Below are 25,191 nucleotides of genomic sequence, written 5' to 3'. Positions count from 1 at the left end.
GTTTGACTACTTTTGGAACAACAACATGCAGCTGCATCATTTCAATGCTGTTACAGCTTACAGACCTATCGCCCCACCGCATCCTCACCTGCCACCCCACAGATACCATTATGATCAATGGAATTTTACAGGTAAATGTGTGACAGAGCAGACCAATCAGGTCTATATACGTTCAGCTGGATTCTATTTAGACTTTAGAATTGAATTCAAATTTCCTGTGGATCTTCTGATCTGATTATTGAAGGCAGCTTATTTACGTATTTGTTTTGTCCTGCAGGTTATGTCTACAACCATCCCCCTCGCTTTGATCCCTACTTGGAGCATCACCATCAGTATGTGATGAGAAGCAGACACGCCAGACACTACTATGCTCCATATGCTCCTTACAGACCCAGCCACTACACCCGTCGTGGCCGAGACTACTGAGTCCGTTATCAGTGTTCCTTGATTTCCTACCTGGTCAGAGTCAATTTAAAACATACACACATTGGTTCCCTTCCCATTTTGTGTGTAATTTTATATCTTTGATTTGTACACTGACCCCAAATTGATGTTTTATTTGATTTTATATATTTTGCACTTGAAATTCTATTAAAGTAGATTTTAAGATTTAAGGACATCTAATTTGGCTTGTTTTAAAAAGTAATCACGTGTTAGTTCCACAATACATTTATATAAATTGTGATGTTCGTTAAAAATAAAGATTAAGTGTCTTGCATGCAAACAGTTTTAGATTAGTTTGTTAAAGTGTAATAAGATATTTCCGCTACATTCATTGTAGGATGTTGATTGAAGCTGCAGTGACCTCAACCAAGATCAATTTATTAGGTTCACTTGCACAGTTGAATTCAATCCAGTACAGCCAACCTTCATTTAAAGCTCATTTTATAAGGTTAGGATCTCCATTTTAAATTGGGAACTGTCAGTTAAGCCATACATTTGTACCTACATACATTAATGGTACATTGAGTATAAAAAAACACTAACCTAGTGAAATATAGGACATGGAACCCTAAAGTAGCTAACCTGTCATGACATCGGCAAAAGGCAGGCAGGTGTAACATTTAATTAATTGAAATCTGAAACTTCCACACTTTGCACTAGTTTAATTTTGTTTTAATACAAGTACAAAAGATACAAAGGAAAAAGTGAAGAGGTGCAAGTACAGTAAAAATGACATACTAATTTCCATTACATGACAAAAGTGGTGCATGAAAACTATTAGTAATAAACACGAGACCGTTGAAATGTGACTCAAGTTTAATTTAAGTGGACTTAAATAAAAATCAGTCTTGTGTCCATCATTGTATTAGTGCTTTAATGTTACAAAAATTTGGGGCCATTTCCTGAGAATAGTGAAAAGCAGATGTGGGAAAACAGACAAGAACATCAAAAGTGGAAACTAATGAGAATAAAGAAATGTGCTGTTAATTGCAGCTTTGGACCAACATCAAGTTGCCTTATGCCATCAGGAGGCGGTGCACTTGCTGCAGCTGCTGTTGAGACAGGACAAGGCGGTGGACTTGTTCCTGGCCAGCGGTGCACGGAATGGAAACGCGTCCTACAAACACTGTTCCTCCCTGCTTCTCCTCTTTGGCCTAAGGAACAACACAAATTGACATATTAAGTGCTGGAACATTCCAGACAGGTAGTTGGGTGTTGTGTGGTTATACCTTAACAAAAGAGGAAACTGGGAAGGTGGCAAAGTCTGAGGAGGCCTTCGCACCAGGCTGGTAAGAGACTACGTGTTCAGCTACTTCTCCCTGAAACACAAAATGGTTTTTGGTTTTGGTGACTATCATCTCATATACCAGGTAGGTAGAACCACTGAAGCCCTGATTTTACCTTGAGTTTTTCCAGAGCGTCTGAGAGGTTCTTCAGTCTAGCTGTCTGTTCCAGCAGCTGAGCACTGGCACTAACTGAAAGCAGAGCAAAGAGAAAACAAAGTGGTAGACTAAGCTGAGAGAGCGAGCCCAGAGAGAGTGTAAAAACTGCCACAAACCAACACACCTGCAGTCTTCCCGGTGATATCCACCACCTTGACCTCTGCGCTCAGCTTGAGCAGGGTTGCCAGCAGTTGGTCTGTCCTGCGATAGATGCCCGTGTTTAGCCCCTGTGGTGGCATGGAGCTGTCTTTGGGAACTTGTGGCAGTTTAGGAGGACAGAGTGGAGGCAGTGATGCCAGCTGTGCTCTCATCTTCTCAGCCTGTAGAGAAAACACTAGGTTACTGTAACCACAGTCAAATACACAGCTATTCAGTATGTTATCAATAGTTTAGTAGTGAGTTTATTTTAGAGCTACATGTACCCTCTGGTCACAGTCTTTAAATCACCTAATCTCTGAATAAAGAAACAGATTTGCAGTAAAACTGTTTCAATCCCACTACAAGTGAATGTACCTTGATCCTGTTGTTTTCATTCTTGAGGTGTTTGATGCTCAGCCTCTGAGCCTCAACCTGCTGCCTGAGCAGAGGCGAGTCCACCACCTGCACTGAGCCTGCCATGGATGGAGACAGACCTGCTGGGGTAAGACAGTGCAAATGTCATCATGGCCTTCTGGGGGTTTCCTTTGCCCTTTTTCCCCAAAACTGAAGGACTACTTTGAAACGTATAATGAGAATAGATTTACAACTATTGCAGTAGCTCAAATCTTACAATTTCTTTTTAATGGAGTTGAGTTAGAGGCCATCACCTATTTAAATTATACACATAGTAATTACCTCCTGCAGAGCCCTGAACAATGGAGGCAATTCCAGACGCAGCTGGGCCTCTCAGGCCTTCAATAGTCATCTTTGATTGGCTATTGATGCGTTGTTTCAGCTCTGCCTTTTCTGCCTCAAGCTGGTCAATATCAGCTTGTAGAGCGTCCATTGTTTCCTCAAACTCCCTGAAGATAAAAGGAATAATGAGTGAAGAATTGGGGGGGGGGGGTTAGAATAGAAGGTGAGAGGTTGTGTCAAACGTGAAACTTACTTTTCTTTCTTCTTCAGCAGGGAAAGATTCTCATCTAGTTTAGTCTGAATCTTCTCAACTCGCTCATCTGCATCCTTGGTGGAGGTGTCCAGCTTCTTCTCCAGAAGGCTCAGACGGACGTTGGCCTCGCTTAGCTCCTCACCCTGACAGAAAGCGTGAAAGCAATCACCTTTGGATGAATCCAACAGCAGACAGTGAGTCTTTGCAGTGTTTCTTGTGTTACCTTAATCTTGAGAGACTTCTTGAGCTCCTTGATGACTGTCTCTCTGTCTTCTAGTTTAACTCCTAGACCTTCAGCGTCAGTCATCTCCGCTCTGACAGTGGATGCTCTCACCTCCACAGGTGGAGTCTGAGGACACAAGGAAATTTTAAGACGAGAATAAGAAAGGAATTGTAATGTGCAGATTTCAAATTGAAATGTCATAAATCAGTGTGAAAATAAGCACATACCATGCTCTGAGGTTTGTCAGCATCATATTCTCCTTCCTGCATGGCTGTCGCCATCTTGTTCATGGTAGCAATGACTGAGCTGCAAGACTGACGCAGACACTCAGGGCCGTTCAGGCCATGGGAGCCATATACCTGGGGGGTTGGAGAATTAGAAAACAATTACATGGCAGCACCATATAGCAAAATGTCCATAGATTAATCATATACTGTGCTAAAACAGTAAGGTCACAGGTTAGGAGTACAACAGCCAAGAATGATCTGATCTCAGCAGGACAATTAAATTTAAGCTGCTTTTTGTAGGAACCTTTTTTCCCCAAAACACTATTAAAAACAGCAAACGTGACACTACCTGTTCCACAGCCTTGCCAGTGATGTCCTCTAGTTTAAGCGCACTGAGTCCCTCCTGTTCTGCCAGTGGAGCAACCATCTGAGCACCAGCTGCTGCCACCTCCTGCAGTACAGCCACCACCCTAGTCAGCTGGCGCCGGCACTCAGTCAAAGTCTCAGACACCTGCCAGGTGAGAATAGAAACATTAGTTAAACACATACTATGGACCAGTCATCTTTGCATATATGCATGCTGCTGTACCAAGTACCTGTGGTCCAAAGCTCACAGCAGCAGGAACTCCAACTACATCTGTTCCAGGCATGCGGCGACGGATCTTCTTACAGAACTGTCTGATGTCAGAGCAGGAAGTGTCTAGGTCCTTCAGAAGCACAGACAACACAGAGCTCTCCTGCCCCGCTGCAAGGAAGGCTCGCAGACGAGCCACCTCCACTCCCATACAGTCCAAGGCACTCTGGCTAAACTGGAGGTGAGAGAGTGGGGTCGGTCACGACTAGGAAACCCTAGTCCTATATTCACACATATTATACGTTTTTGCCACAGCCTATAGATATAGAGATTATAATATCTAAAGTAAATCTGTTTACTGAAGGACCTTAAAGTACCTTGATGTGGTCACCCAGCTGCACCGTGCAGTCCTCACTTTGATCTGTCAGGTGGACGCTGTACAGTTGCTGGACGGAAAAAAAAACAAAAGTTTATCCATCTGTTCTTTTAATCATGTGTACATTCCACTGTTAATCAGTGAGAATAAAAGCCCTGACATGGCAGAAACACCTTTTATTACCTGATAGTACTTAATGGCCTTAGTCAGAGGTTCCACTTGGACAGTCTCGTCTAATTGGTCCTTATGCAGCAAATCAATTAAATAATCCAGAGAGCGCTCGTGGAAGCTCATTTCAGAGTAGAGTGTACCCATACGCTTAAACACCTCCACGCTGCAGGAACTCAGAGCCCTACAAACAAAGCCGGCGGCAGAATACACGACTCAGCAAGTTCATAATGAGACACTGGCTTTTTATTGTGACAGTGATGAACTTACTGTTCATATTTGTGCAGGGTGCTCTGCAGCAGGCTGAGGGAGTAGACCAGGCCTGAGGCAAAGCTACGCTGCTCTCCTGGAGGCCCTCTGAGGCCCGTGCCCTGGACCAGGTTCCCGTTCAAGTCAAACTTCTCCTGGGCCTGTTTACTGATCAGCTCAGCCTGTAAGATACAAGATTATGAATACAGAGGGAAAATAAGCTGAGCTACAACGCTATCAACGTCACACAACTACACACCTTGCATATGAGCCTGGGAATGAGCAGAAGCACCAGAATACAGTCGTGATCGCCGCCATGACGGAGAAAGGAGTCTGGCATGAACGAGGTGAGGAGGGACACCTGTCTGTTTGACTGAGCCACTTCCATTTTCCTCAGCTCCATCTCAATCGCCTATAGAGTAAAGTTAGGTTACACAATAGAAGACAATACGCTTGCAAAGGTGTTAACACTGTTAAATGGTCTTGATGCACTTGCTCTACCTTGGCATAGGCTTTGGTCTCTGCAAACTTAATCTTGAAATCAAACAGTTCCGCAGGCGGTTGCTGAACCTGCTCAACATTGGCATTCTGCTGGCTGGTCAGTTCTCTGTTGGCATCCTGTTGTATGGAACACAAGCACAGGCTGTGTCAGGGCATCTGCTTGCACGGAATTGCAGCCCAGGCTGTCACATTAAGAGCTTTTTCTAGGAGCGCGTGTGGTGCATGTTCTTTTCACCCACCTGTAGGCTGGCAGTCAGCTCTCTGTATTTGTTGATGGTCTGCTGATAATCAGCTACAGTCTCCTGGGCAGCCTCCACCCTTTTTTCTGCCTCTCTGACCTTTGCACCACTCAGGTCCACCTGCTCCCTCAGCTCCATCTCAGTCTCTCTGGCATTCTCCTGGAGTTCATCATTCATCTCATTGATTGCCTCCTATTGGTGCATAAAGACGACACAGGAACGATCACAGGCTGGGACTGAACTTTCAATTACCTCCATTTTTAGATCTCATGTTTACTAACCAGGTCAGTCACAGTTTCTCTTAGCTCTCGGACTTTCTCTTCCAGGTCGAGGTTTCTTTCTGTCAGGGTTTCCACCATCTCTTCTGATCCAAGAGCAGCATCCACCTGGTGCAAGCGTCCACACAGAAAGTATATCAAGACATAAACAATCCAATATTTGCTGTGTTTTGTAATAAATAATAATAATTATTAATACTAATTGAACTTTATTGATCCCACATTAGGGACATTAACCTCTACCCATCCCCTGAGGGGAGCAGTGGGCAACCACATTGAGGCGCCCAGGGAGCTAGTGCCAAGTGTCTTACTTAAGGACACACTTGGCGCTCTGGTGGGCTTGAACCTGGGACCTTCCGCTTCCCTAGCCAATGCTCTAACAACTGAGCCACCAAGCCACATACTTTTTGTACTTTTACTTGTTTTAACTTGTACTTTTACTTGTTTTAACTTGTTTTAATGAGTATTGGGTCACTTGGTGTGAACATATATCCAGACTGTACCTGCTCCTTCAGCTCGTCTATAGTGGCTTCTGCCTGCTTCATTTCTTCCTGCAGTTTCTCTTTCTGCGTTCTCAGAGTCTCCAGCTCAGTGTTCTTCTTTTCCATCTGCTTCTGCAGCTTCACATGCTCCTGTTTCTCTGAGGCAGAAAGGTCACGCATTCTAGGACAAAACAGGAAATAAAACAAGATTTGTTTAATGGCTGCCGGTCAAAGTGCTGACTCCTTTAACTCCATGCTCGGCCTCTTCTTTAGGAGCTGTACTCGAAGTTTCTAGACTGACCTGACCAGTGCCTCCTTCAGTCTGCCATTCTGCTCCTCCAGCTGTTTGACATGGTAACTTGATGCGGCACCATCTGTGCCTGCACCAGGAGAAATGTTGCAGAGTTAGAATCAGAATAACACAGACACAGGAGAGAAAATTTTTCAGTGAGTGAGTTGAGTACAAACCTTTCTCAGATATTTCATGCCTAAGAATCTCAAGGTCCATGGAGAGCTCCTCCACCTTCTCCTTCAGTGTGTCCACTTCCACTTGCAGAGACTCTGCCCGCTCTTCAGCCATCTCTTTGTCCAGTGTGGCCATTTCGATGGCATCTGCTGTGTCAGACATCTCCTCCATGTAACGGTCCTTAGCCTCCTGTGCCTCACGTGCTTCCTGGGTGAAAGTGGTAGAAAAATGGGCATTTTTGAGAAGAGCTAGTAACCATGTATTGGTAATACCATAAAAAAGTTTTAATCCTAATCCTGTTATAATTCAAGTATTTTATTTTGCCATGTACCCTCTTGGCTTCTTTGAGTTGTTTCTGCAGCTCTGCCTGTTGCTCCTGCATTTTGGTTTTCCACTCCTGAAGCTGCTCCAGCTGGATCTTGTGTTTCTCCAGCTCCTTCAGCTTGGCCTTGTCCTCAGTCCTCTTCATTTTCAGCGTTTCCAGCTTCTCCTCGAGATCCTTGACTTGAGCTCGGAGTGACTCTTCTTCCTATGGAAAGATCAGTGGAAAATATGGTAAGGAACAATGAGACAAAGGGACAGTTAAGTGAGAGACACTGGTGTCATGTAAAGAAGTAAGAAAGTGTTTTGAGAGAGTAAATATATCACTGATCAAGTCTCAAGTGATACATGTAAATTCCCCACTTTAATAAACGAGTTGTGTAATTAAGTTAATTCAACTGCTTCTGCCACAACCAGATGCAATTAAGTGAAGGAAGATTTATTATTTATTATCTTCAGGTACAATGGGAGATTTGATTTGTTTTCATTCAGAAAGTGAACCCATGCAACGCCACCATTAAGTTTAATAAGAGGAGATTACGAGTGAGAAATAATTACAATTGAGAAAAACCTGAGTTTGTTAGTACACACATGCCATGTATCATCCACATGCATGTAGCCATAGGAAAACTCTACCTGCTTGGAAATGGCAGGTTCCGCCTGATGAAACGGAAAAAGCTCATTACAACCAAACGTAGGACGGAAACACAGTAACATGATGGGGAGGTGACACACTGACACAGCTTCAATACAAGAGCACAGGCTCATCTGTGATTATGGGTGGATGTACTGTGGGCACCAAGACAAACCCTGAAGCTGTCAGTGACTCACCTTGCTTGGTGTAGCTGGAACAGTGGCTACTGCAGCTGCAGGCGTCCCGCTTGGCTGAGGCACAACAGGTGCTCCCAGGGCACCCTGGTGTGACAGGCTCGCCTCACTGACATCACCGGACAGAGAGGAAGACAGGCTCTCACGAGATGCCTGGTGACAAATATCAATATGTCAGTGGAAGGGAACAGCAAAAGCTGGGGAGTGAAAAAATTAACTAAAGGACGGCACTCTCAAAATAATTAATACAGTATGTGAAGGTTAATACACAATCCAGGTGACAAAACCAGGGATTCTTGGTCCAGTGTGAGGGCTTTGATTTCCGCTGTAGAGTGAACAATCACCTATTCCCAGATCAATCATTCCACCTTCAGACCATAAACAGTGTTGTTGGAGCACTAGTAGAACCCTGGGCATGAACCATGAAGACCTAAACATCCACCCATCAGTGAGGAAACGCTTCACCACATTTCCCCGTGATGCAGCAGGTGAAGTAGTTAAACAGGACAGAGCGTACCATGGATGTCAGGCTGTAGCGGCTGTGGGGGCGCACAAGGAGCGAGGGGAGGGAGGTAGCAGGCATGAGACGTGGAGTACTCCACTGCCATGTGATCATAGACACCATGTTAGGACTCTGAAGGACTAACCTGCTTATTACAAAAACCCTGTAATACCATTATTTACCATTATAGACATGCATCTGTTCATCGGTTTTATCAGCATCGTGATTATGTTTGTACTATTTTCAATATGCGCACAAATGCACTTCCAAGTTAACTCTGGATTTTAAAAATAATTAGTAAACTTTTACTAGAAACGTAAAACCCTCCAGATTTAAGTAAACAGAGCCTTCTGAAATTATAACTTTTGTTAAACAAAAAAATGTACTATGTCCAAAAATATACTGGCCTCAGACGTTCAAATAAAATAACAATGTTTACAGAATTAACAGTTGTTTGAAGTGATTCTGTTTCAAAAGGTATCGAACCACCTCCCCTGGCTGCTTCAGACGGGCTCACCTTAGCAGAGCGGCGGGTAGAGGACTGAAGAGGAGGTGAGTTGCAGAGAACAGAAAGTAACACACGAACAAGTATTGAAGCAAGATAAGAGATTACAAGCATATCAGAAACATACAAGCATGTTAATTTATCATCAATGATCATAGGTTTGGCTGCATGCACAGTTTTCAAAAGTAATCAAAAAAAGTGATTTTTATAATCCGAAGCATCAAAGTGCGAATTCATGCAACAGCAGTATGTCACTGGATAGTGAGGAATGACAAAGACACCATCACAATGACACCATGACTCTCTGAGTGATGCCATCAAATAAATGAGAATGATGTGTTTGGTGTATGAAACAAAAAATTGACTAAAACATAAATTACATTTATAATTTATAAGTGATGTCTTTATGTCCCGTGCAAACGACACATTAGAGAGTGCACAAAAACAGAAGATGAGTGGCCTCATTAGTGTGATTACAACATCCAAGGCAAAGCAAATGTGCTAAATTAAAGCATTTCTACCTTCTTAATGCTCACAGGTGTCTGCAAAAGGTTTTCAGAACAACACAAAGGAGAAGTCATTTTGAGGCTAAACAGAAATGTGGTTCATCCCACTGGAAAGAAAATAAATTAAAATGGAAATGTGGCGGGTCCAGTGTTCAGGCTGTAAGCTGTCAAGTTGTTTTCTTGATCAATAAGAGGAGAAAAGGCATATAATGAATTATATAGAGGAAACACATGAGCAAAACTAAGCTTCCTTGATCCACTGGCACAGTTCTGCCAGAACCCAATAATAACTATAACAGTAATAATATTGAATAACAACTCTAACAACTTTAAAAGAATTAAAAGAAATAACTCTAGTGTGCGTAATGGTGACCCACCTGTTTCGATGTTTTAGGAGTCTCTGGAATATCTGGAGGAAACAATATAGAAAACATTATTGATTAGTTGCTTTTTGATGGTTGCACTTCAGATTCAGATGCAGTTTTTACTCACCCTTTTGCTTGGACATTCTGGTAATGCCAGACTCAGGGGCATCTGGTGACGTTGCAGCAGAACCGTCCTCCACCACCTGGATCTACACCGACAACAACAAACCCACAGGTGTGATCAGAATAACAAGGACAAAGCAGTACCTGTTCCTTTATTTGGAGCAAATAGAGAAATAGAAAGCTTTATATAACCTAAGAAACAAAGGTAGCATTCATAATACAGGCTTATGTTTCATTAGACAATTAGACAAATCCTTACACAGCTTTGTCTGTGTTGACAGTCATCAATCCCAACCCATCTGCCAAACCTTCATGTAACTAACCTGGGACTGTCTGACAAATATCCCATGATTTTCCTCACAGGTGAAGTAGCGTTTCCCCTGCACAGTCCCATCGTTCTTGCCTTTGGGCTCATCAAGTATGACGCCAACCCATTTTCCAGAGGCAAAGAGGGTGGCACCGATGTAGGCAACAGTTCCGCGCTGACCCTTTCCTGTCACCTCTACTATAGAGCCGATCTAGAAGAAGTAAGTCAAATACAAGACAGAATAAGTCAGAGAGGTCATACACCAATTAACAATAAGAATTCAACTACCTACCTTTGGAGGTTTACCACTCTCCACTGTTCCTGCACTGCTCATTTTGCTGATCAGTGGGCTGGTCAGCTAGAGAATTTGGAGGGAGAGAAATTGAGACATGTGGGTCATTTGAGAAGAAGGAAAATAAAATTTGGTCAACACTGAATGAGGAGAAATATAACACAAGTTGGGAAGAAGCAATATATAAAAGCAATGTCGACGAATTCATGAGATGCATAAGTGATGTGTTTATATTCTAATCTTAGTCAACGTGCATAATTTTTCTACGCTGAGACAAACAATTTCATTGCAGCGCTTATTCACAGCTAGAGGAAGTTGTTTTAACTAATTAATAACCAAAACTGAAACTAATAACAAAACAGCTTCAAGCATTTACTAAAACTTGATACTTTGTGTTTGCTGATATTTGTGACACTGATGGAGATCAGATCACAGTAAGACCAACTGATGCAAAATTTGCAAACTGCACAATCATTTTTTTTCTTAACTGCAGCTTTAGCTGAAAAATTGTCAGGTCTGCAAAGTTCCCAAACAAACAACATTTATGCCTTGCTATTCACCCTGCCCTAGCTATTAAAAGCAGTTTAAGAAGACTCAAGTCCACAGAGCATGCTCATGCACAAAGTCATATGTCCTAGACCACAATGGTTTTCCTATTAAACAAGCTCTGTTCAAACAAAGATCCCCATTCAACACAAACTAGGACTGTGGCAGGATATAATCCTTTTTCTGGGACGAGGAGGACATGTGAATTCAAGCTGCCTCACACTTTTACACCATAAGGTAAAATACAAGATAGAAATGGCTCATCGCTGCTCCATTACGAAAAACTGTCCAGCAGAATCCTGTAGAATAAATACTATTTAAAATTAGACCTGCGCTGTTTCTATGCTTAAGCATAAGGACGTGTCTTCTACAGGATGATCTAGGATCACCCAAGTCGCATTTTTCTGATGAAGGCAGAATATACAACAATGTAAATGATGCATCCATTATACCGTGAGTACTAAACTTTTTATCATGTTCATGTGAGAAGATCTACATATTAAAATTAATATTAATTTCTTTAAACATTATTGAATATTCTGTATCTAGGTTACTCACCCTGGGGGTATAAGAATGCCGTCTGTTTAAAGCCATAATTAATATGTGTGAGACCGTTCCACTGGATACAAATACAGTGCTAATGTTTCTTTACTTTCACATGCCCTCCTCTTCCAAGAGAGCAGAGTAAAGGCAGGATTTCAGGGAGGGGTCCTAGTGCTGCTGCATCATGAAACGTAACAACATAGGGAGGGCAATATCCAGCTGTGTTCCTGCCCATGGGTGTTTATTTTACAAGGAGCCACTTTCAAAATGAGTTTCCTGCACAAAACCTCCAACGTGGCAGTTGGACTCGAAATCTTGTATTTCTTATGTATTTAGTATTTCCACTTCATTGAATATTCAAATGAATAACATCATCTGAGTAGTTGCTAAAAAAATTCAAAGAAATAATAAACCCTTTGTTACCCGTAGACCTTCTTGGTATTAGTATTTATAAGGCTGCTAAATTATTTACAGGATTTGCGTTTATTCTGTCATGTAAGAAAATATAAGGAACGATACTCTACAGCTTCATTTCTTTGGCATAAGTGTGAAAGGGACAAACGTCATAAAGCACATTCAAGGTAAGGCTAAACGTTATTCTGCCCAAGCTTGCGTTGAAATTTTACACTTGCAGATTTCCTGCTATTGACATTTCCGTTATACTTGACGTGTCGTCTATCTTTAATAAGCCATTAACTTGTCAGACTACACCTGGCCTTAGGTGGATTAGCTTTACAGCTAGCTAACGTTGAGACGGAACGAATGGGCACAGCTGTAGCAGTTAGCACGCAAACAGACGTCCGCTAGCAAACTGCTGTTGATGGGCTAACACTAACTTGCTAGTAGCTTACCTGACAGACACACAGATCTCCTTTGAATAAAGTTAGCTTCTTAGAATGCGCATCCAGACAAACGCCAGCTAATCCTCTGTTGTTATTTTTTGGCACCGGCAACCTCTTCCGTTTTTGTCCTGACACTTCCTGTGATGTAATGTACACGTATTCTAAAAAAAAACCCACGTAAACTGGGAAGTGAGGTGCAGCGCCCTCGTTGGCGACATCCAGGATAATCAAGTCAGATTCCACCTTACCGATGAATTAATACCACATTTTTTTCCTTTAAAATGGCTTCACGTTGTCCCCTCTGTAGTTTCTTTCATAGTTATATTTATTTTAACTACAGCTGTGTCATCCTGGCAATTAAGAAGTTATAACTGCAACGAATAAGTTATGAATACACTATTAATACGTTTTCACAAATCTATAATAGACTTTTAGAAAAATTCACACCATTCTGGAAGTTTGGTATTTCTGAATGTTAGACCTTTAATCGTGGTGTGTTTACAGAGAGGTTAGTTAATGTGGATAAGAATGATTGGATTAGGGCTAAAACAGAGTAAAATAAGATTGTCGCGAGAAAAGGGTCAAAGTAACACAATAGGGTCAGTATTATTTAATCTACCACGTGTTACCGTAGCACTTAGCAGTATATGTCCTATTGGTATTACTTATTTAATTAACTATCAACGATCCAAACTAAATCCATTAAAATGTATTTGGGGGATAATCAATGTATTTTTAACAACGATTACTAAGGAATTACTATATTAATGAGCATCTACATTGTAATTGATTATTTGGTGATAAATGCCTAAGACCAAACATTGTCTTTCGTTTCATCTATGGACGTCTACAGACGTGAAACTATCCGGAGGCCACAGCTCAGTCGACCAATCAGGTGGCGGAGGAGACGTTGTCCCTGAACCGGCTGGCAGAGGCGCCGGGGACACGGCGACGGCGCTGACAGCGACTGGACCGAGTCCCGTTTCGCCCAACGCTCTGCTTGAAGCACGGTACAGTGTTTTATTCAGCATTTATTGCGACGTCTATTGACTTTTAAAACACTCGGTCCAAGCAAAGTTTTGTCAGGTGTTTTTTATTTGTCTTCTTTTACACACCCAGCTCTGATGGCTCGTGCGGGGCACTGAACTTCACTTCCGATTGTGACTTTCAAAATGTGTGTTTAGCAGAGTTTATCTCTTAGAGATGTTTTCGCGATGTCGCTGTTTTATTCTGAAAGGTGGCTTTTGGGCTTCCGCTGTTTGTGGCGTCCGTCGGCGAACTTAACGAGCCGCTGTCGCGGAGATGGCCAGGGGATTTAACTCGATGTTGCACGCGATTCTATCTCCGGAGCTGAGCGAAGAACGCCCGGGAGTTTGTGCCTGTGTCATTTTATCCGCACAGGGACATTTGTATTCACGTAGCGAATAAAGAAACAGAAACTCCTCGCACAGTTTTGTCTCTGCGGAGGGTGTGGAGTGGAAGCGTGACGCGTTACGTCATTCACAGCCTGGCCGTGTGCTCCTGCAGTTCAACAAGAGTCATAAACTTTCAGAACTCTCTTTATAACTAGCAGGATCAACCTGACAGCCTCATTCCGCGCGTCACCTTTGCATTTGTGTACTTCCCTCCCATGTCACGTTACCATCTATTCGTATAGCAATAACTTTCTAATGGGACGTCTCCCGGTTTCTTAGCGCACAAATACGCAAGCATATTTCAGAGCCGCAGCCAGTCTATCTGTTTGCTGATCACATAACTTTTCAGACCAGTCTCCTCTGTAATGCCGTCTCTGCTGCGCGGACCTCTTTGCCTAAAGCTGGGGCGGGTTGTTGAGGGCGTGTCTCCAACCTGACCGGGTCAGTTTTACTTCCATAATTCTAAATATTTGTTGGCGTCATACTCTAGCAATACTTTTGGAAATGGAGTCACGTTATCCATGTTTGTCTGTATTTATGGTTCTTTACCTGTTTGTAATTGTTTTTTGCAACTGTTCTTAAACCAAAGAGCCTAATGGAATTTAATGTGTTTAATATTTTAAGGAATTGTCTTAGTTTTTCCTATTTAGTTAATCACCCTCTGATTTCATTGTTCTGACCGAGTTGCTTCTGCTTCAGATGGCTGACAGGGACTTAGTGAAGAAGATGCTGCGGGCCACCCTCCAGGCCAATAAGGGCGGCCTGCCCCTGTCACGTCTGCAGGCAGAGTACAAAGAGCTGACTGGGGAGCAGATACCACATAAACAGATGGGACACAACCACCTGGACGCATTCCTGGCCAACGTGCCCTCCGTCGTCCGTGTGGAGCGCAGCCGCTCTGGGGAGGTGTGAAAACCGATCACATTGAACACTGCACTGCATCACATACGAAGGGTATTGGTGGAGGAGTCGCTCATTTGCTGGATTGCTGACCGCATTATTTTTCTGCACCTCTTCAGATGCTGTACTTTGCCTCAGGCGCCAGCGAGACGGGCCACACAGCCAAGGTGGTGGCTCGCCAGCGCACCTCCAAGAAGACGGGCCGACCCCACCTGGTTAACACACACATGAGGGTCAAACCAGCAGCACCTCTGGTGCTCAACGGTGAGATTTGAAATACCATCATGCACAGAGTATTGATGCAGGAACGCGAGGCGTATGCAGCACTTTGCACCAAGAATTGAGTGTTTCCTAATGCAGCGATGATAATAAAAGAGTTAAATGTGGTTCAGATGTGATGTTCATCATCAACACTGATTTTTACACAAACCAGCCTGTAACTGACACCACTTACTATTGTTTACTATTGTGCCTGTGGAAAAGGGATTTGGTCAACCAGAGTAGTACAAACGACACCAGTAGCAACCCATTCTTAGGGGTTATTTGAGATGGCTGAATGGATTTAGCTGCATAACATCCATCCATAGTATGTTTAGTGCTCTGAGTAATAAATTAATCCTCTGCTGTATTTTTAGTCTGCATTTTTACATAACAGAAGAGTAATCGAACTGAACCAGCTCTGTCCCAGTAGCTTTGGCCTAGAAACATATTTAGATCCACCAGCACCATCTCAAGCATCTATAACGTCTTGAACATATGCAAGCCTTATTCAGATCTCTTGTATAGCAGGTGCTATTGTGTTTCAGTCTTATTATTGCTATTGTGTTCACCAGAACTTATTGTGAAGGTGCAACACTGCCAAAATGCTCCATTTCTGCCCGACCGGTTGTGGATGAATGACCAACCTAAGAATATCACTAATGCATGCACGCACACATACGCACACACAATTTTTGGGGGTGTCAGGGTGTTAGTTAGCACACAAACCTTTGTACAGTCCTACCGCACCACTACCACATGCAAACATGCAATCACACAAACAACACACACACACGTTTGTCTTGATCCATTTTTCTATTTGTAGCAAACACTTGCACCTCCGCTAAACCGTGAGGCGACAGAACATTCTCAGAGAGCCAGAGGAGGAAGTGCAGGGGAGGAGAGAGAGAGACAGAGAGCGAGAGAGAGGCAGACGAGGAGAGAGGAGGAGTGGCAGCGAGAGTCACAGCGAAAAGAAGCACATAGGGATGCTGAGATGTGAAGGAGGGAGGGGGTGGACAGATGACAGAGAAGGAAGGAAGGAGGGGTGAGAGTGTAGGGTTTGAGGCTGATGCACACTATAGCAGCTGACAATCAGCTGCGAGCGAGGGGGAGCTGAAATCAGGCCTCTTTCTCTCCGTCTGACACACTGTCTCTTGCGCCACATGGAATATTGATATCCACGCTGAGAGAGACCAGGGAGTGTGTGTCCATGCGGGTGAGGTGACGCAGCGCCTGCTCCGAGTGTGAGTGTCCGTCCTTGCCTATATCTGTATAAGCTCATGGCTGCGTTGTGTTCTGCTGCTGACTTTGTGTATTGTGTCTGGAGGATTTGTTGATTATCTGATCTGGCGGTTTTATTAATTCATTCATGAAAACGCAGGAAAGGAAATGATCTAGAATCAGAATTATTAACATTGCCTGTTGATGACTTATAGGCAAGTCAAAGGAATTATGCTTATTATGTCACGTAACTATAACTGGAAACTCTAATGACAGTTACAGGCAGGAGAAAGTGGAGGAATAAAGGAGTAAAGTGGATGTAAAACACCATCGCAATGGGAAGAACAGCATATAAGAGTGTGCTTTTCGAAATCGATTAAAACACAAACAATAGTGATGATGTCACATAGCAGAAATGTGATGTCATGCTGGATAGACTGTCTCTACTGAATGATGTCATTTCACAGTGATACGGAACCTGGTTGCTCTGGTACAACATTTGAAACATACACATGCATAGTCCTAATTGTGTTGTTAGGAAACAGTCTGCCTCCCACTGACTTCACTCCAACATATAATGGGAATCAGTTAGTGCATCTACCTCCACTGACACAGTAGTGACTGATCTTAACGGGTTGAGGTGCTGTTGGTGTAACTTTGACCAATGATAGTACAGGATGGTATGTGACTGCTCACTTAGTTAACACACACATAAAGGTTTGTAAATGTTTACGTCTTTTAGCAAGAACATAAATAACTGAATTGAATTTCTCCCCAATTCCGACAGTGTAGATTCACACGTTTTCAACTCTGCGTGTTGTGTTTCTGTCGTGCCACTGCATTTTGACTGTCTCTCCTAATATTGACCAGTCTATGACACTGTGTCCTCCAGACAGACATGCTGCCCTGTCTCAGGATCAGCTGAATCAGGTTTCTGTGAGTTCTTTCATTGATAGGTTACTTCTCTTACTTTCATTCTCTCTCTCTCTCTCTTTCTCCGTCTCTCTCTCTCTCTCTCTCTCTCCGTCTGTCTCTCTCTCTCTCTTTCTTGCTCTTAACAGCCAAACCTCAAACCTCCCTGCGACAGCCAAATCACAGAGGGCGAGGCGGAGGCAGAGGGGGAGGTGGGGGCCGAGGGGCTGGACATGGAGACTTCAGACAGGCCAGGGACCTGAGGGATGGCCAGTCGGAGGGCAAGTCTGGAGTACAGTCGAACAAGATGTCCAACCAGAGCCCGCTCAACCGAAAAGGGAATCCACCTGCAGAGAAGTGAGTGTGTGGGGCAGCAGGTTCGGAAGTAGAGGACGACATTTAGGCAGAGCATGTACTGATAGGTAGTGAATGTAGGGCAGGGCGTTTATACTGTAGGAAAAGCCTGCTCTTCAACTGTCCCTCTACAAATTTGTGGGTGTTTATAGTTTGAGTAGTGGAAGTCAGTGACCGCATATCCATGCTGCTTAGAAAGCCCAGTAGAGGAATGTGACAACATGGCAACAGACACAGTGACAACACAATCTTTTTTTCTTGCTTTTCTCCTTCCTTCCTTCCTTCCTTCCTTCCTTCCTTCCTTCCTTCCTTCCTTCCTTCCTTCCTTCCTTCCTTCCTTCCTTCCTTCCATCCGTCTCTTCTGTCACCCCTCCTCTCCTCCCACCTATGTGGTCTGAGCTGAATGAGAAAAGGCTGCTGCTGAATGGGAGCCTGGCTCAACTCTGGTTGGTTCCTGACTGCAAACAGCCTTCCTGCTGTTGCTTATTCAGCACTGGGCTGGTGATGTTCTCTCTAGATTATTCTGCCTCTGTCTGTCCCGTCTCTCCCCCCTTCACTCCTCTTCTGGCTCTTTGTCTCTGCTTGGTATTGGTGCACGTGGTGCATTCTCCTCATCTAAATTCATTGCATTCATGGTCTGTCTAATCTCAAACAATGGTTTAAGATCATTTCAGCTCATTGACTGGTTCTCCCACTTCTAGCCATACTAGTTCTGTTTGTCTTCCCACTGTGAAAATAACTGACATCAGAACTCTGTCTGTGTCGCTGGACGTCCAGTGTGCTTCTGGCTCTGTGTGATTCAAATGGGCCACAGGGTGGGAAGCCTGGTGTAGGGCCCAAACCCAAAGCAGCAGGATGTGAGCCCGTTCTAATCCCTGCTCTATTCTCTGGTAGATTAACGCTTCTAAACCAACACACAGTGAATCAGCACATCTCTCTGTGTCCCTTTAGGTCTATGCTTGGGGGGGCTGGGGGTGGGGAGGTATCCAGAGGTGCACTATAGGAGTGAAAGTGCTAACTTCATCATGTAGTGGAACAATTACCACGAAATAACTAATAATAATTATTAAAACAACTGTCAGAAGGCAGACGTTCCTGGATGTTGCCTCAAGCAATAGTCCAACAAATTGTTCACACTCGCATCACACTGTCTTTTCAATAATAATATTTCCTATTAAAATCCCTTAATAATGAGTTATGTGTGATGCTGATCCACCGTCTGGCTGTGATCTCCTGTTTCCAGGTCGGACAAGAGGATGACTCTCCCGGCGCGGTTTCAGAAGGAGGTGCATGCTCACCTTTCCAGAAACCCACAGCAGAGCAGTGGTAAGAAGGACAGGTGGTCCCTGATTACACTGCAACACGATGTGTGTCAGATTGGCCCTTTTAAACAAACAAAATGCTCTGAGGGGCACAATTTATGGACATATGAGTTCCCTAGAGAGAAGACATCCCTTAAGAGCCTATAATCTGTCTAGTTAAAGTTCTCATAGTTCTCTCAGTCACAGTTCTCTTCCATTGAAGACGAACAATTCGAATTAACCTCATATTTAACTCCAGCATGTGTGCGTGTTTATAATCGTCTAACTCTGATCTTGAAGCACCCGTGAATCTGAACGAGAGCCTTGGCTCCGGGAAAGCCAAGCCCTACAACCCTCAGCAGATCCAGGGTCGCATCAGGGAGATCCTGGAGAAGTACAGTAACGGGTTTTGGGTGTCCAAGCTGCCTCAGATGTACAGAGAACTGTTCAAACAGGACCTGCCCACCGAGGCCATCAAAGACCTGGAGACATGGACGCATATATGCATTGTATGTATTCCTGTGTGCTTCTTTTTTTCTGTACCTGTTGCAGAACAACTTAATCCTTTAGTGATGAAATAATTGGAAGAGGCTCGTGTCGTGATCCTATTTGCTGTGTGTGTTTAATGACGCTAATAAATGCTTTCCTTGGTTATTTTAGGTAGAGAGGACCTGCAGTAGCAACACATCCGAGCTGCTCCTCTACCCCGCCAAAGAACACAGCCCGCGATCGTCCATCCTCCATTCGAACTCCCCCGCTGCCCCTCCCTCGCCTGCCAGCACCCCCACAGACACAGCCCTGCGTTCCCCTGCTCAACAGAAACCCCCCAACACCTACTTGACCCGCTCCGGTTCCCGCTCCCCTCAGTCTCCGCCGTCGTCCTCCTCCTCCCCCAGCCCCCCTTCCTCCCCTGCCAGCCTGAGCCCGGACCTGAAGCTCAAGCTGGAGGAGCTGCTGGTCAAATACTCCAATGGCCTGTGGGCCCACGCGCTGCCCAAGCTTTTCCAGGACACCTACAAAGTCAGTGTCCCTTTGAAACGCATCATGTCCAAATTCGTGCACGAAAGTTCACTGTATGTGTTCTGTTTTTTTACTCTACAAGACCAAACTGCCTGGGCACGTCCTGGAAAATCTTCATCTCATTACGGACATCTGCACCATTGACTACCCAATGCCTGACAACCCCAAGAGAGCCATTCTGTACAGGAGGAGCAGCGCTGGCGGAGGAGGCCCCGACGAGAACTGCAACAGGAGGAACTCGTCGGCCAGCGAGGAGGAGCTGAGAGTGAGGCAGGAGGTGGGGAGGAGGCTCAGTAACCAGGCAGTGCCTTCCCTGCAGATCCCTAAAGAGGAGTATCCCTCTGTGCTGGTGGTGGAGGCCACCAACACCAACGGAGTCGTCCTCAGGTTGGAGCGGACCGTATGTGCGAATGTGCTCAGCGCGTCGTATCGCTGTCCTTATCTGCCTCACGTCTTCTCTCAGGTACATCGGCGAGGGTTACTCCAAGGCCCAGGAGCACATGGAGGATGAGATGAGGGAGTTTTACGGCTTGGACCAAAGCGGCGCAGCTCCTCTGCCGTCTCCTGCCTCCGGCCAACTTGTTGCTGTCAGAGCCGAAGAAGAGGAGGAGATTCTGCGGGCACAAGTCTGCGACACCGTGGCCGACAAGCTCAAGGTAAGAGGGCGTGGCTGTGAAGCTGGCTTGTTTTGAGGTCAAATGAGAATGAAACCCCTCTGTTTGGCTACTGTAGGTCTACTATGTGGATCACGGGTTCTCAGAGGTGATCAGTAGAACCAAAGTCTTTGAGCTACATGAGAGGTTTTTCAAACTGCCTTTTCAGGCCACCAAGTGTAAACTGGCAGGTGAGTCCGGGTTTTTCAAACAGAAACTTTCTTTCATGTTCACATTTCTCCTTCATTAATATAGAACTCTGTGTGTGTGTTTAGGCCTGGAGCCCTTCTGTCAGGAACCTGCAGTGCTGAAGAAGTTTGAGCTCATGGCAAGCGGGAGGATCCTGTTGGCTGAGATTCTGGAGCGGCGGCAGACGCCGCTAGTCGTCCTGTACGACACGTCGCAGGACGACGACGTCAACATCAATGCCGCCTGCATGAAAGCGCTGCAGGACAAGACGCTGGCGAGCCCGTTGCAGGTACAGAAGGCGCACGCTGCACGCGGGTGTGGGTTGCAGTAAGAGCAGGAGGCAAACAGCTCGTCTCGGTCGTCCTCAGGTGAACAGTGCGTATATGAACGTGATCGTCAGCAGCGTGTGCTCGGACGGGACCATCTACTGTCAGCTCCCCTCCAGAGGCCTGGTGAAGCTGAACGAGATACTGGACAACATAGAGACGTACTTCCACTCGCAGGTTTCCAGCACTTTACTTCATTATAACCCAGCCACAGTAGTTTTTATGGAGTAGAGGCCATGAATTTACCACCCTGTTCAGTTTCGGATGTTGTTTCTCTCAGGTGGGGTTGTGGACAGATTGGGATTAGTTTGATAATCTGGAGATAACTGCCAAACCACTTAATCTGTCAGCAGCACAGTGGGGCTAATTCTAGATCCGCCCTGTGTCAGTGAACGCAAACACTGTGGACTCTGGTCAAGCAGAACTATTTATAATGGAGAATATCTAGTCTAACTCCCTCTGCTAGTGTTTAGTAGTAGGATAGTAGTAATCACTCACAATACTGTAGTAGGGACTCGCATATCAAGTCTATATCTTTGATGCTGTTGCAGACTGGTGGACCTTTGACACTACAGTATCATTTTATTGCAGTTGTAAAGCCGCAGTTACACACAATTTAACAATGGCGATTAATGTGGTCTCAGGTAACGTCGGAGTTCCTAGTATCCAGACCGTTTTGTGGCAAGGCATGCTTGGCTCGCTACAAAGGCAAATGGTCCCGTGTAGAGGTAAGACGTGTAGGTCGCTGCCTAAGCCATTTGCTGGGTTAGTTCACCGCTGTGGTGAATATAAATATATTCTCCTTGTCTGAAGATCACCAACCTCCACGGCAGCAGAGTGTTAGACATCCTGTTCGCTGACATAGGGGTTCAGGCCTCCGTAGAGGTGTTTGAGCTGAGAGAAATCCCCCCGCCATTCCTCCGGGACCTCATGGCGATCCCTCCACAGGTCAGTGTGCTCGCGTGAAAGCGCCTCCTGCATCAGTTGTGAAATTAAATGACTCACAACAGCCTGTGCGTAGGCCGTGAAGTGCTGTCTGGCAGACCTGGCTCTCAGCGTTGGATCCTGGACTCCAGATGCGGTCCAGTGGCTTCGAGAGAAAGTGCTCAGCACCACTGACTGCAGCATGAAGGTGGGTGTCTCCCTCACAGGTACGGTCGGTCATAATTTCATTCTTTAATTATGATTTCCTCATAGGTTGCTCAGGTGGATGAAACCAAGCACTGCGTCTACGTCCACCTGTTTACTGATAAGAACTTCCACGACCCGGCCCGCAGCCTGAACCATCAGATGGCCCAGTCTGACTTGTTTAAACAGCAGCCGGATGTGTTTCTGACAAGCCACAGGTTTGTTCATCTGTATGATGCTGGTGATGCAATGAGTGATATGTGATCTACTATACTCAATCCCTTGTGCGTTGTTTTATCTTGCAGTCCTGCTAAGATCTTCACGCCCACCTTATCCTCCAAGACGTCCAGCACCAGTGTATCCAGTAACACCAGTCCCACTTCTGTTCCTCCAAAGCCGCATCTCAGAAGAGCTCTGTCCGGAGCTAAAGGGGTTTCAGGAGGAAGCGCAGGCTCCACCGACGTACCAGAAACACCTTCGTCTCCATCATGCTCCCTGCAGCTGCCACCGCTACTGGAGCTTCCACTAGCTGGTACGACCACAGCGAAGCTCTCAGTTACAGACAGTGAAACGCTCTGTGCGCATTTGACAGGACCATGTTTAACTTCAAATGTTTCATTACACCGGTTCTCCGCAGGAAACAATTTGGATGTGTATGTGTCAGTGGCCTGTCACCCCGGCCACTTTGTGCTGCAGCCCTGGAGAGATATGTACAAACTGGTGGTGCTGATGGGGGAGATGATTCTGTACTACAACAAATGTGAGGAGAAACCTGTCAACATAGAGAAGAATCAGATTTATGCAGCTAAAGTGGAAAACAAGTGAGTTCAACTGTTGTGTGTTATTCTAATGAGAGTAACTAATGTCTGACTGCTGTTTTCAAACACTGATGACTCAGCTAAATGTATTGCACTCCCCTTTGCCGCCTTATTGGAGATTCAGTACCAGTAAACATGTGTTAGTGCTCCCTCTGAAGGTAAGCTCTCGTCCCTCTCCTCCCAGCTGGCATCGCGTGTTGGTGAAGGGGGTTCTGAGCAACGGCTTGGTGTCGGTCTATGAGCTGGACTACGGTAAACATGAGCTGGTCAGCTGCACCCAGTTCAGACCTCTCATCAAGGAGTTCAGACAGCTGCCGTTCCAGGGGATCACTGCTCAGCTGGCCGGTACGTGGAGCGAAGGTTTAAACGTTTAACATCACCAAGGCCACAAAATCTAATAGCCTGTTAACTTGTTATTATATTAATCTCAAGGTGCTTGGCAATAACAGGTGCCTAAAATAAAGACAACAATGCTACAGATCCAAGCAAGCAATAGGATTACAGTCATCCGGCCAACAAATGCATGGACTAGTGCTTGAGTGTCAGGGACAGGATGCTCTTAATTCTTCAGGTAGAAAGTACAGATATAGACTAAAGTATAAAACAAGCTTAAGGTGCAGAAATGTTTGAGCAGTCTGGTCAGGATGGGGTCAGTAGCATTGTGTCTGAATTTATTTATTTATTTACTTTCATTAATGTTTGCTCCTTGATGTAATTTAATTAAATGTAACCTTAACTAATCTTTCTAATGCGAAGTTACAATATTTTATTGGTGCATAAATATAATTTTAATTCACAAGGTAATAAACACACTTACGTTGAAAGATGCTTTTTTATTTTAATACAGTGGAGAATTCTGCTTGCAGGAGTGAAGCCGAGGCAGTGGTCAGAGGAGGCCGCCATCGTGTTCAGAAACCATGTGGAGAAGAAACCACTGGTGGCCCAGTTGGAAGCCGTGCAGGAAGCCACGAACCCGTGGGACAGGAAGTTGACCGTCTTCCTGGTCGACACGTCGCAGGAAGAGAAGGACATCTGGGTGCATGACATCATGTCTGAGTTCGCCGATGAGCTGAGCAATGAGCCGTAGACAGAGATCACGTAGTTGAGCTCAGTTGTGGATAGATGAAAAGGAAAACGGCTCCGTCTTTCTCTGTATTATTTAGATGGCGAATGACAGGTGAACTAAAAGGTTTGGTAGCACGTAGAGACCGGAAGTGACAGAAATTCCATCACGGCCGACCACTTGCTTGCGTTATGGACTCTATCATGTGTGATGTGGTTTTGAGTAAGTGCAGTGTGAACCTTGAGACATGTCGCACTGGCTACACCTACGTCAAAGTGCAGTGGAGTCACTAAGCCGTGAAACACAGCACCACGCTTTCATACGGGCTTCAATCCAAAGCAGCGTCATTGAGCATGAGTGCATCCACACGTGGCGTCGCCCTCAGCCCTGCCAGTGTTAAAAGGCACAAAGGTTACACATTATCTGAGCCGAGCTGCTCCCACGTTGCTTTTTCCCGAATCTGATGGATAAAAATGAGGAGACGCGGTCGAGTCAGGATTTTATTTTGTGATGAATTCATTTATACTCTTAAAATTTGAACATTTATTCAGTGGCTCAGTGGTGGACAGTGTCTTAAATGACTATATATTGTTGTTTTTACAGTTGCTGCTCTTTATTAGCAGAGAGCCTTGTGTTTACTGATCGAGCAGGACACAGAAACAGAGCATCACAACAGATTCCATGTCAGGAAGGTAATATGACGAAAAAGCAAGTGTCATCTCTAACGCAGTGGCTCCATCTCCTCTCAGCAACACTGATGCTAATGTGACTTTGTTTTAATGACTCCAGTGCTTGACGATGACATTTCTTCTGGCTGATTATACTGTATGTGCTGCATGTTGCACATACTTTGTGTGCGCCTAGATGTCGTCGTTATAAAAGAAGCATATTCAGTTACCAGTAGTGTTGAACTAGGATTTAATGACTATGGGAGAATTTGACTTCCTGCATCTGATCTGGTCCTCATCAGATTTTAGCCTGACGCTAACGTTTTCCTCAGACACACATGAAGTCTGGTTCCAGATGTGCAAAATCTTCTCTTCAGATGACTTGAATTTAATTTATATTTAACTTATATTTTCTAGATAATAATTACATCATCATAATGACAGTTTAACAAAGGACAAGGGGGAATAAAAGACGTTTTTGAAATAAAGTCTTATGGAGACGAGCGTTGCGGTGTGTGTTGTTTGA

General features: G+C 44.7%; 2 protein-coding genes across 13 annotated transcripts; one reads left to right on the top strand and one right to left on the bottom strand.

Moving 5' to 3' along the window:
- Positions 1–1,091: 1,091 nt before the first annotated feature.
- On the bottom strand, positions 1,092–12,605 carry LOC114851040 (dynactin subunit 1-like). 9 transcript variants are annotated; one of them, XM_029142567.3, is made up of 32 exons: positions 12,446–12,605; positions 10,506–10,571; positions 10,230–10,424; positions 9,911–9,992; positions 9,796–9,827; positions 9,434–9,454; positions 8,925–8,948; positions 8,423–8,506; positions 7,909–8,058; positions 7,714–7,737; positions 7,088–7,285; positions 6,759–6,963; positions 6,592–6,670; positions 6,312–6,471; positions 5,812–5,916; positions 5,531–5,722; positions 5,292–5,408; positions 5,050–5,202; positions 4,812–4,972; positions 4,557–4,725; positions 4,375–4,443; positions 4,020–4,232; positions 3,773–3,934; positions 3,424–3,555; positions 3,197–3,322; positions 2,974–3,116; positions 2,721–2,887; positions 2,400–2,521; positions 2,011–2,206; positions 1,846–1,919; positions 1,674–1,763; positions 1,092–1,598 (listed from the first exon to the last, which is right to left on the bottom strand). In XM_029142567.3, the coding sequence occupies exons 2-32, from the start codon at positions 10,545–10,547 to the stop codon at positions 1,461–1,463; spliced, it is 3,825 nt and encodes a 1,274-aa protein (XP_028998400.1). In that variant the 5' UTR covers positions 10,548–10,571; positions 12,446–12,605; the 3' UTR covers positions 1,092–1,460. The 9 variants fall into 9 exon arrangements, with proteins under 9 accessions (XP_028998400.1, XP_055363103.1, XP_055363102.1 ...); XM_055507128.1 differs by lacking the exon at positions 12,446–12,605 and adding an exon at positions 11,610–11,704 and having other exon boundaries at positions 2,400–2,518; XM_055507127.1 differs by lacking the exon at positions 12,446–12,605 and adding an exon at positions 11,610–11,703.
- On the top strand, positions 11,256–25,168 carry tdrd7b (tudor domain containing 7 b). Of its 4 annotated transcripts, XM_055507135.1 has the most exons (22): positions 11,256–11,288; positions 11,425–11,504; positions 13,290–13,446; positions 14,551–14,757; positions 14,871–15,015; positions 17,295–17,502; positions 18,743–18,825; positions 19,101–19,309; positions 19,461–19,820; positions 19,903–20,207; positions 20,284–20,476; positions 20,553–20,664; positions 20,749–20,951; positions 21,031–21,165; positions 21,633–21,716; positions 21,802–21,936; positions 22,010–22,120; positions 22,186–22,334; positions 22,422–22,648; positions 22,754–22,937; positions 23,119–23,279; positions 23,801–25,168. In XM_055507135.1, the coding sequence occupies exons 4-22, from the start codon at positions 14,551–14,553 to the stop codon at positions 24,019–24,021; spliced, it is 3,432 nt and encodes a 1,143-aa protein (XP_055363110.1). In that variant the 5' UTR covers positions 11,256–11,288; positions 11,425–11,504; positions 13,290–13,446; the 3' UTR covers positions 24,022–25,168. The 4 variants fall into 4 exon arrangements, with proteins under 4 accessions (XP_055363110.1, XP_028998401.1, XP_028998402.1 ...); XM_029142568.3 differs by lacking the exon at positions 11,425–11,504 and having other exon boundaries at positions 11,268–11,288; XM_029142569.3 differs by lacking the exons at positions 11,256–11,288; positions 11,425–11,504; positions 13,290–13,446 and adding an exon at positions 13,758–14,292.
- The last annotated feature ends 23 nt before the right edge of the window (positions 25,169–25,191 follow it).

Source organism: Betta splendens, chromosome 2 (assembly GCF_900634795.4).
Source record: "Betta splendens chromosome 2, fBetSpl5.4, whole genome shotgun sequence".
Lineage (NCBI taxonomy): Eukaryota > Metazoa > Chordata > Actinopteri > Anabantiformes > Osphronemidae > Betta > Betta splendens.
This window is presented reverse-complemented; position numbering and strand designations above follow the sequence as displayed.

Bases quoted from the DNA above. Each gene is read 5' to 3' on its own strand.
- LOC114851040 (XM_055507127.1), bottom strand. From the start codon at position 11,645: ATGGCTTTAAACAGACGGCATTCTTATACCCCCAGG. The intron at 9,828-9,910 runs GTGAGTAAAAAC...TGTTTCCTCCAG, and splicing joins CAGAATGTCCAAGCAAAAGG to ATATTCCAGAGACTCCTAAA. The intron at 6,671-6,758 runs GTTTGTACTCAA...CTCCTGGTGCAG, and splicing joins GCATGAAATATCTGAGAAAG to GCACAGATGGTGCCGCATCA.
- tdrd7b (XM_055507135.1), top strand. From the start codon at position 14,551: ATGGCTGACAGGGACTTAGTGAAGAAGATGCTGCGGGCCACCCTCCAG. The intron at 20,665-20,748 runs GTGAGTCCGGGT...GTGTGTGTTTAG, and splicing joins CACCAAGTGTAAACTGGCAG to GCCTGGAGCCCTTCTGTCAG. The intron at 22,938-23,118 runs GTGAGTTCAACT...CTCTCCTCCCAG, and splicing joins GCAGCTAAAGTGGAAAACAA to CTGGCATCGCGTGTTGGTGA.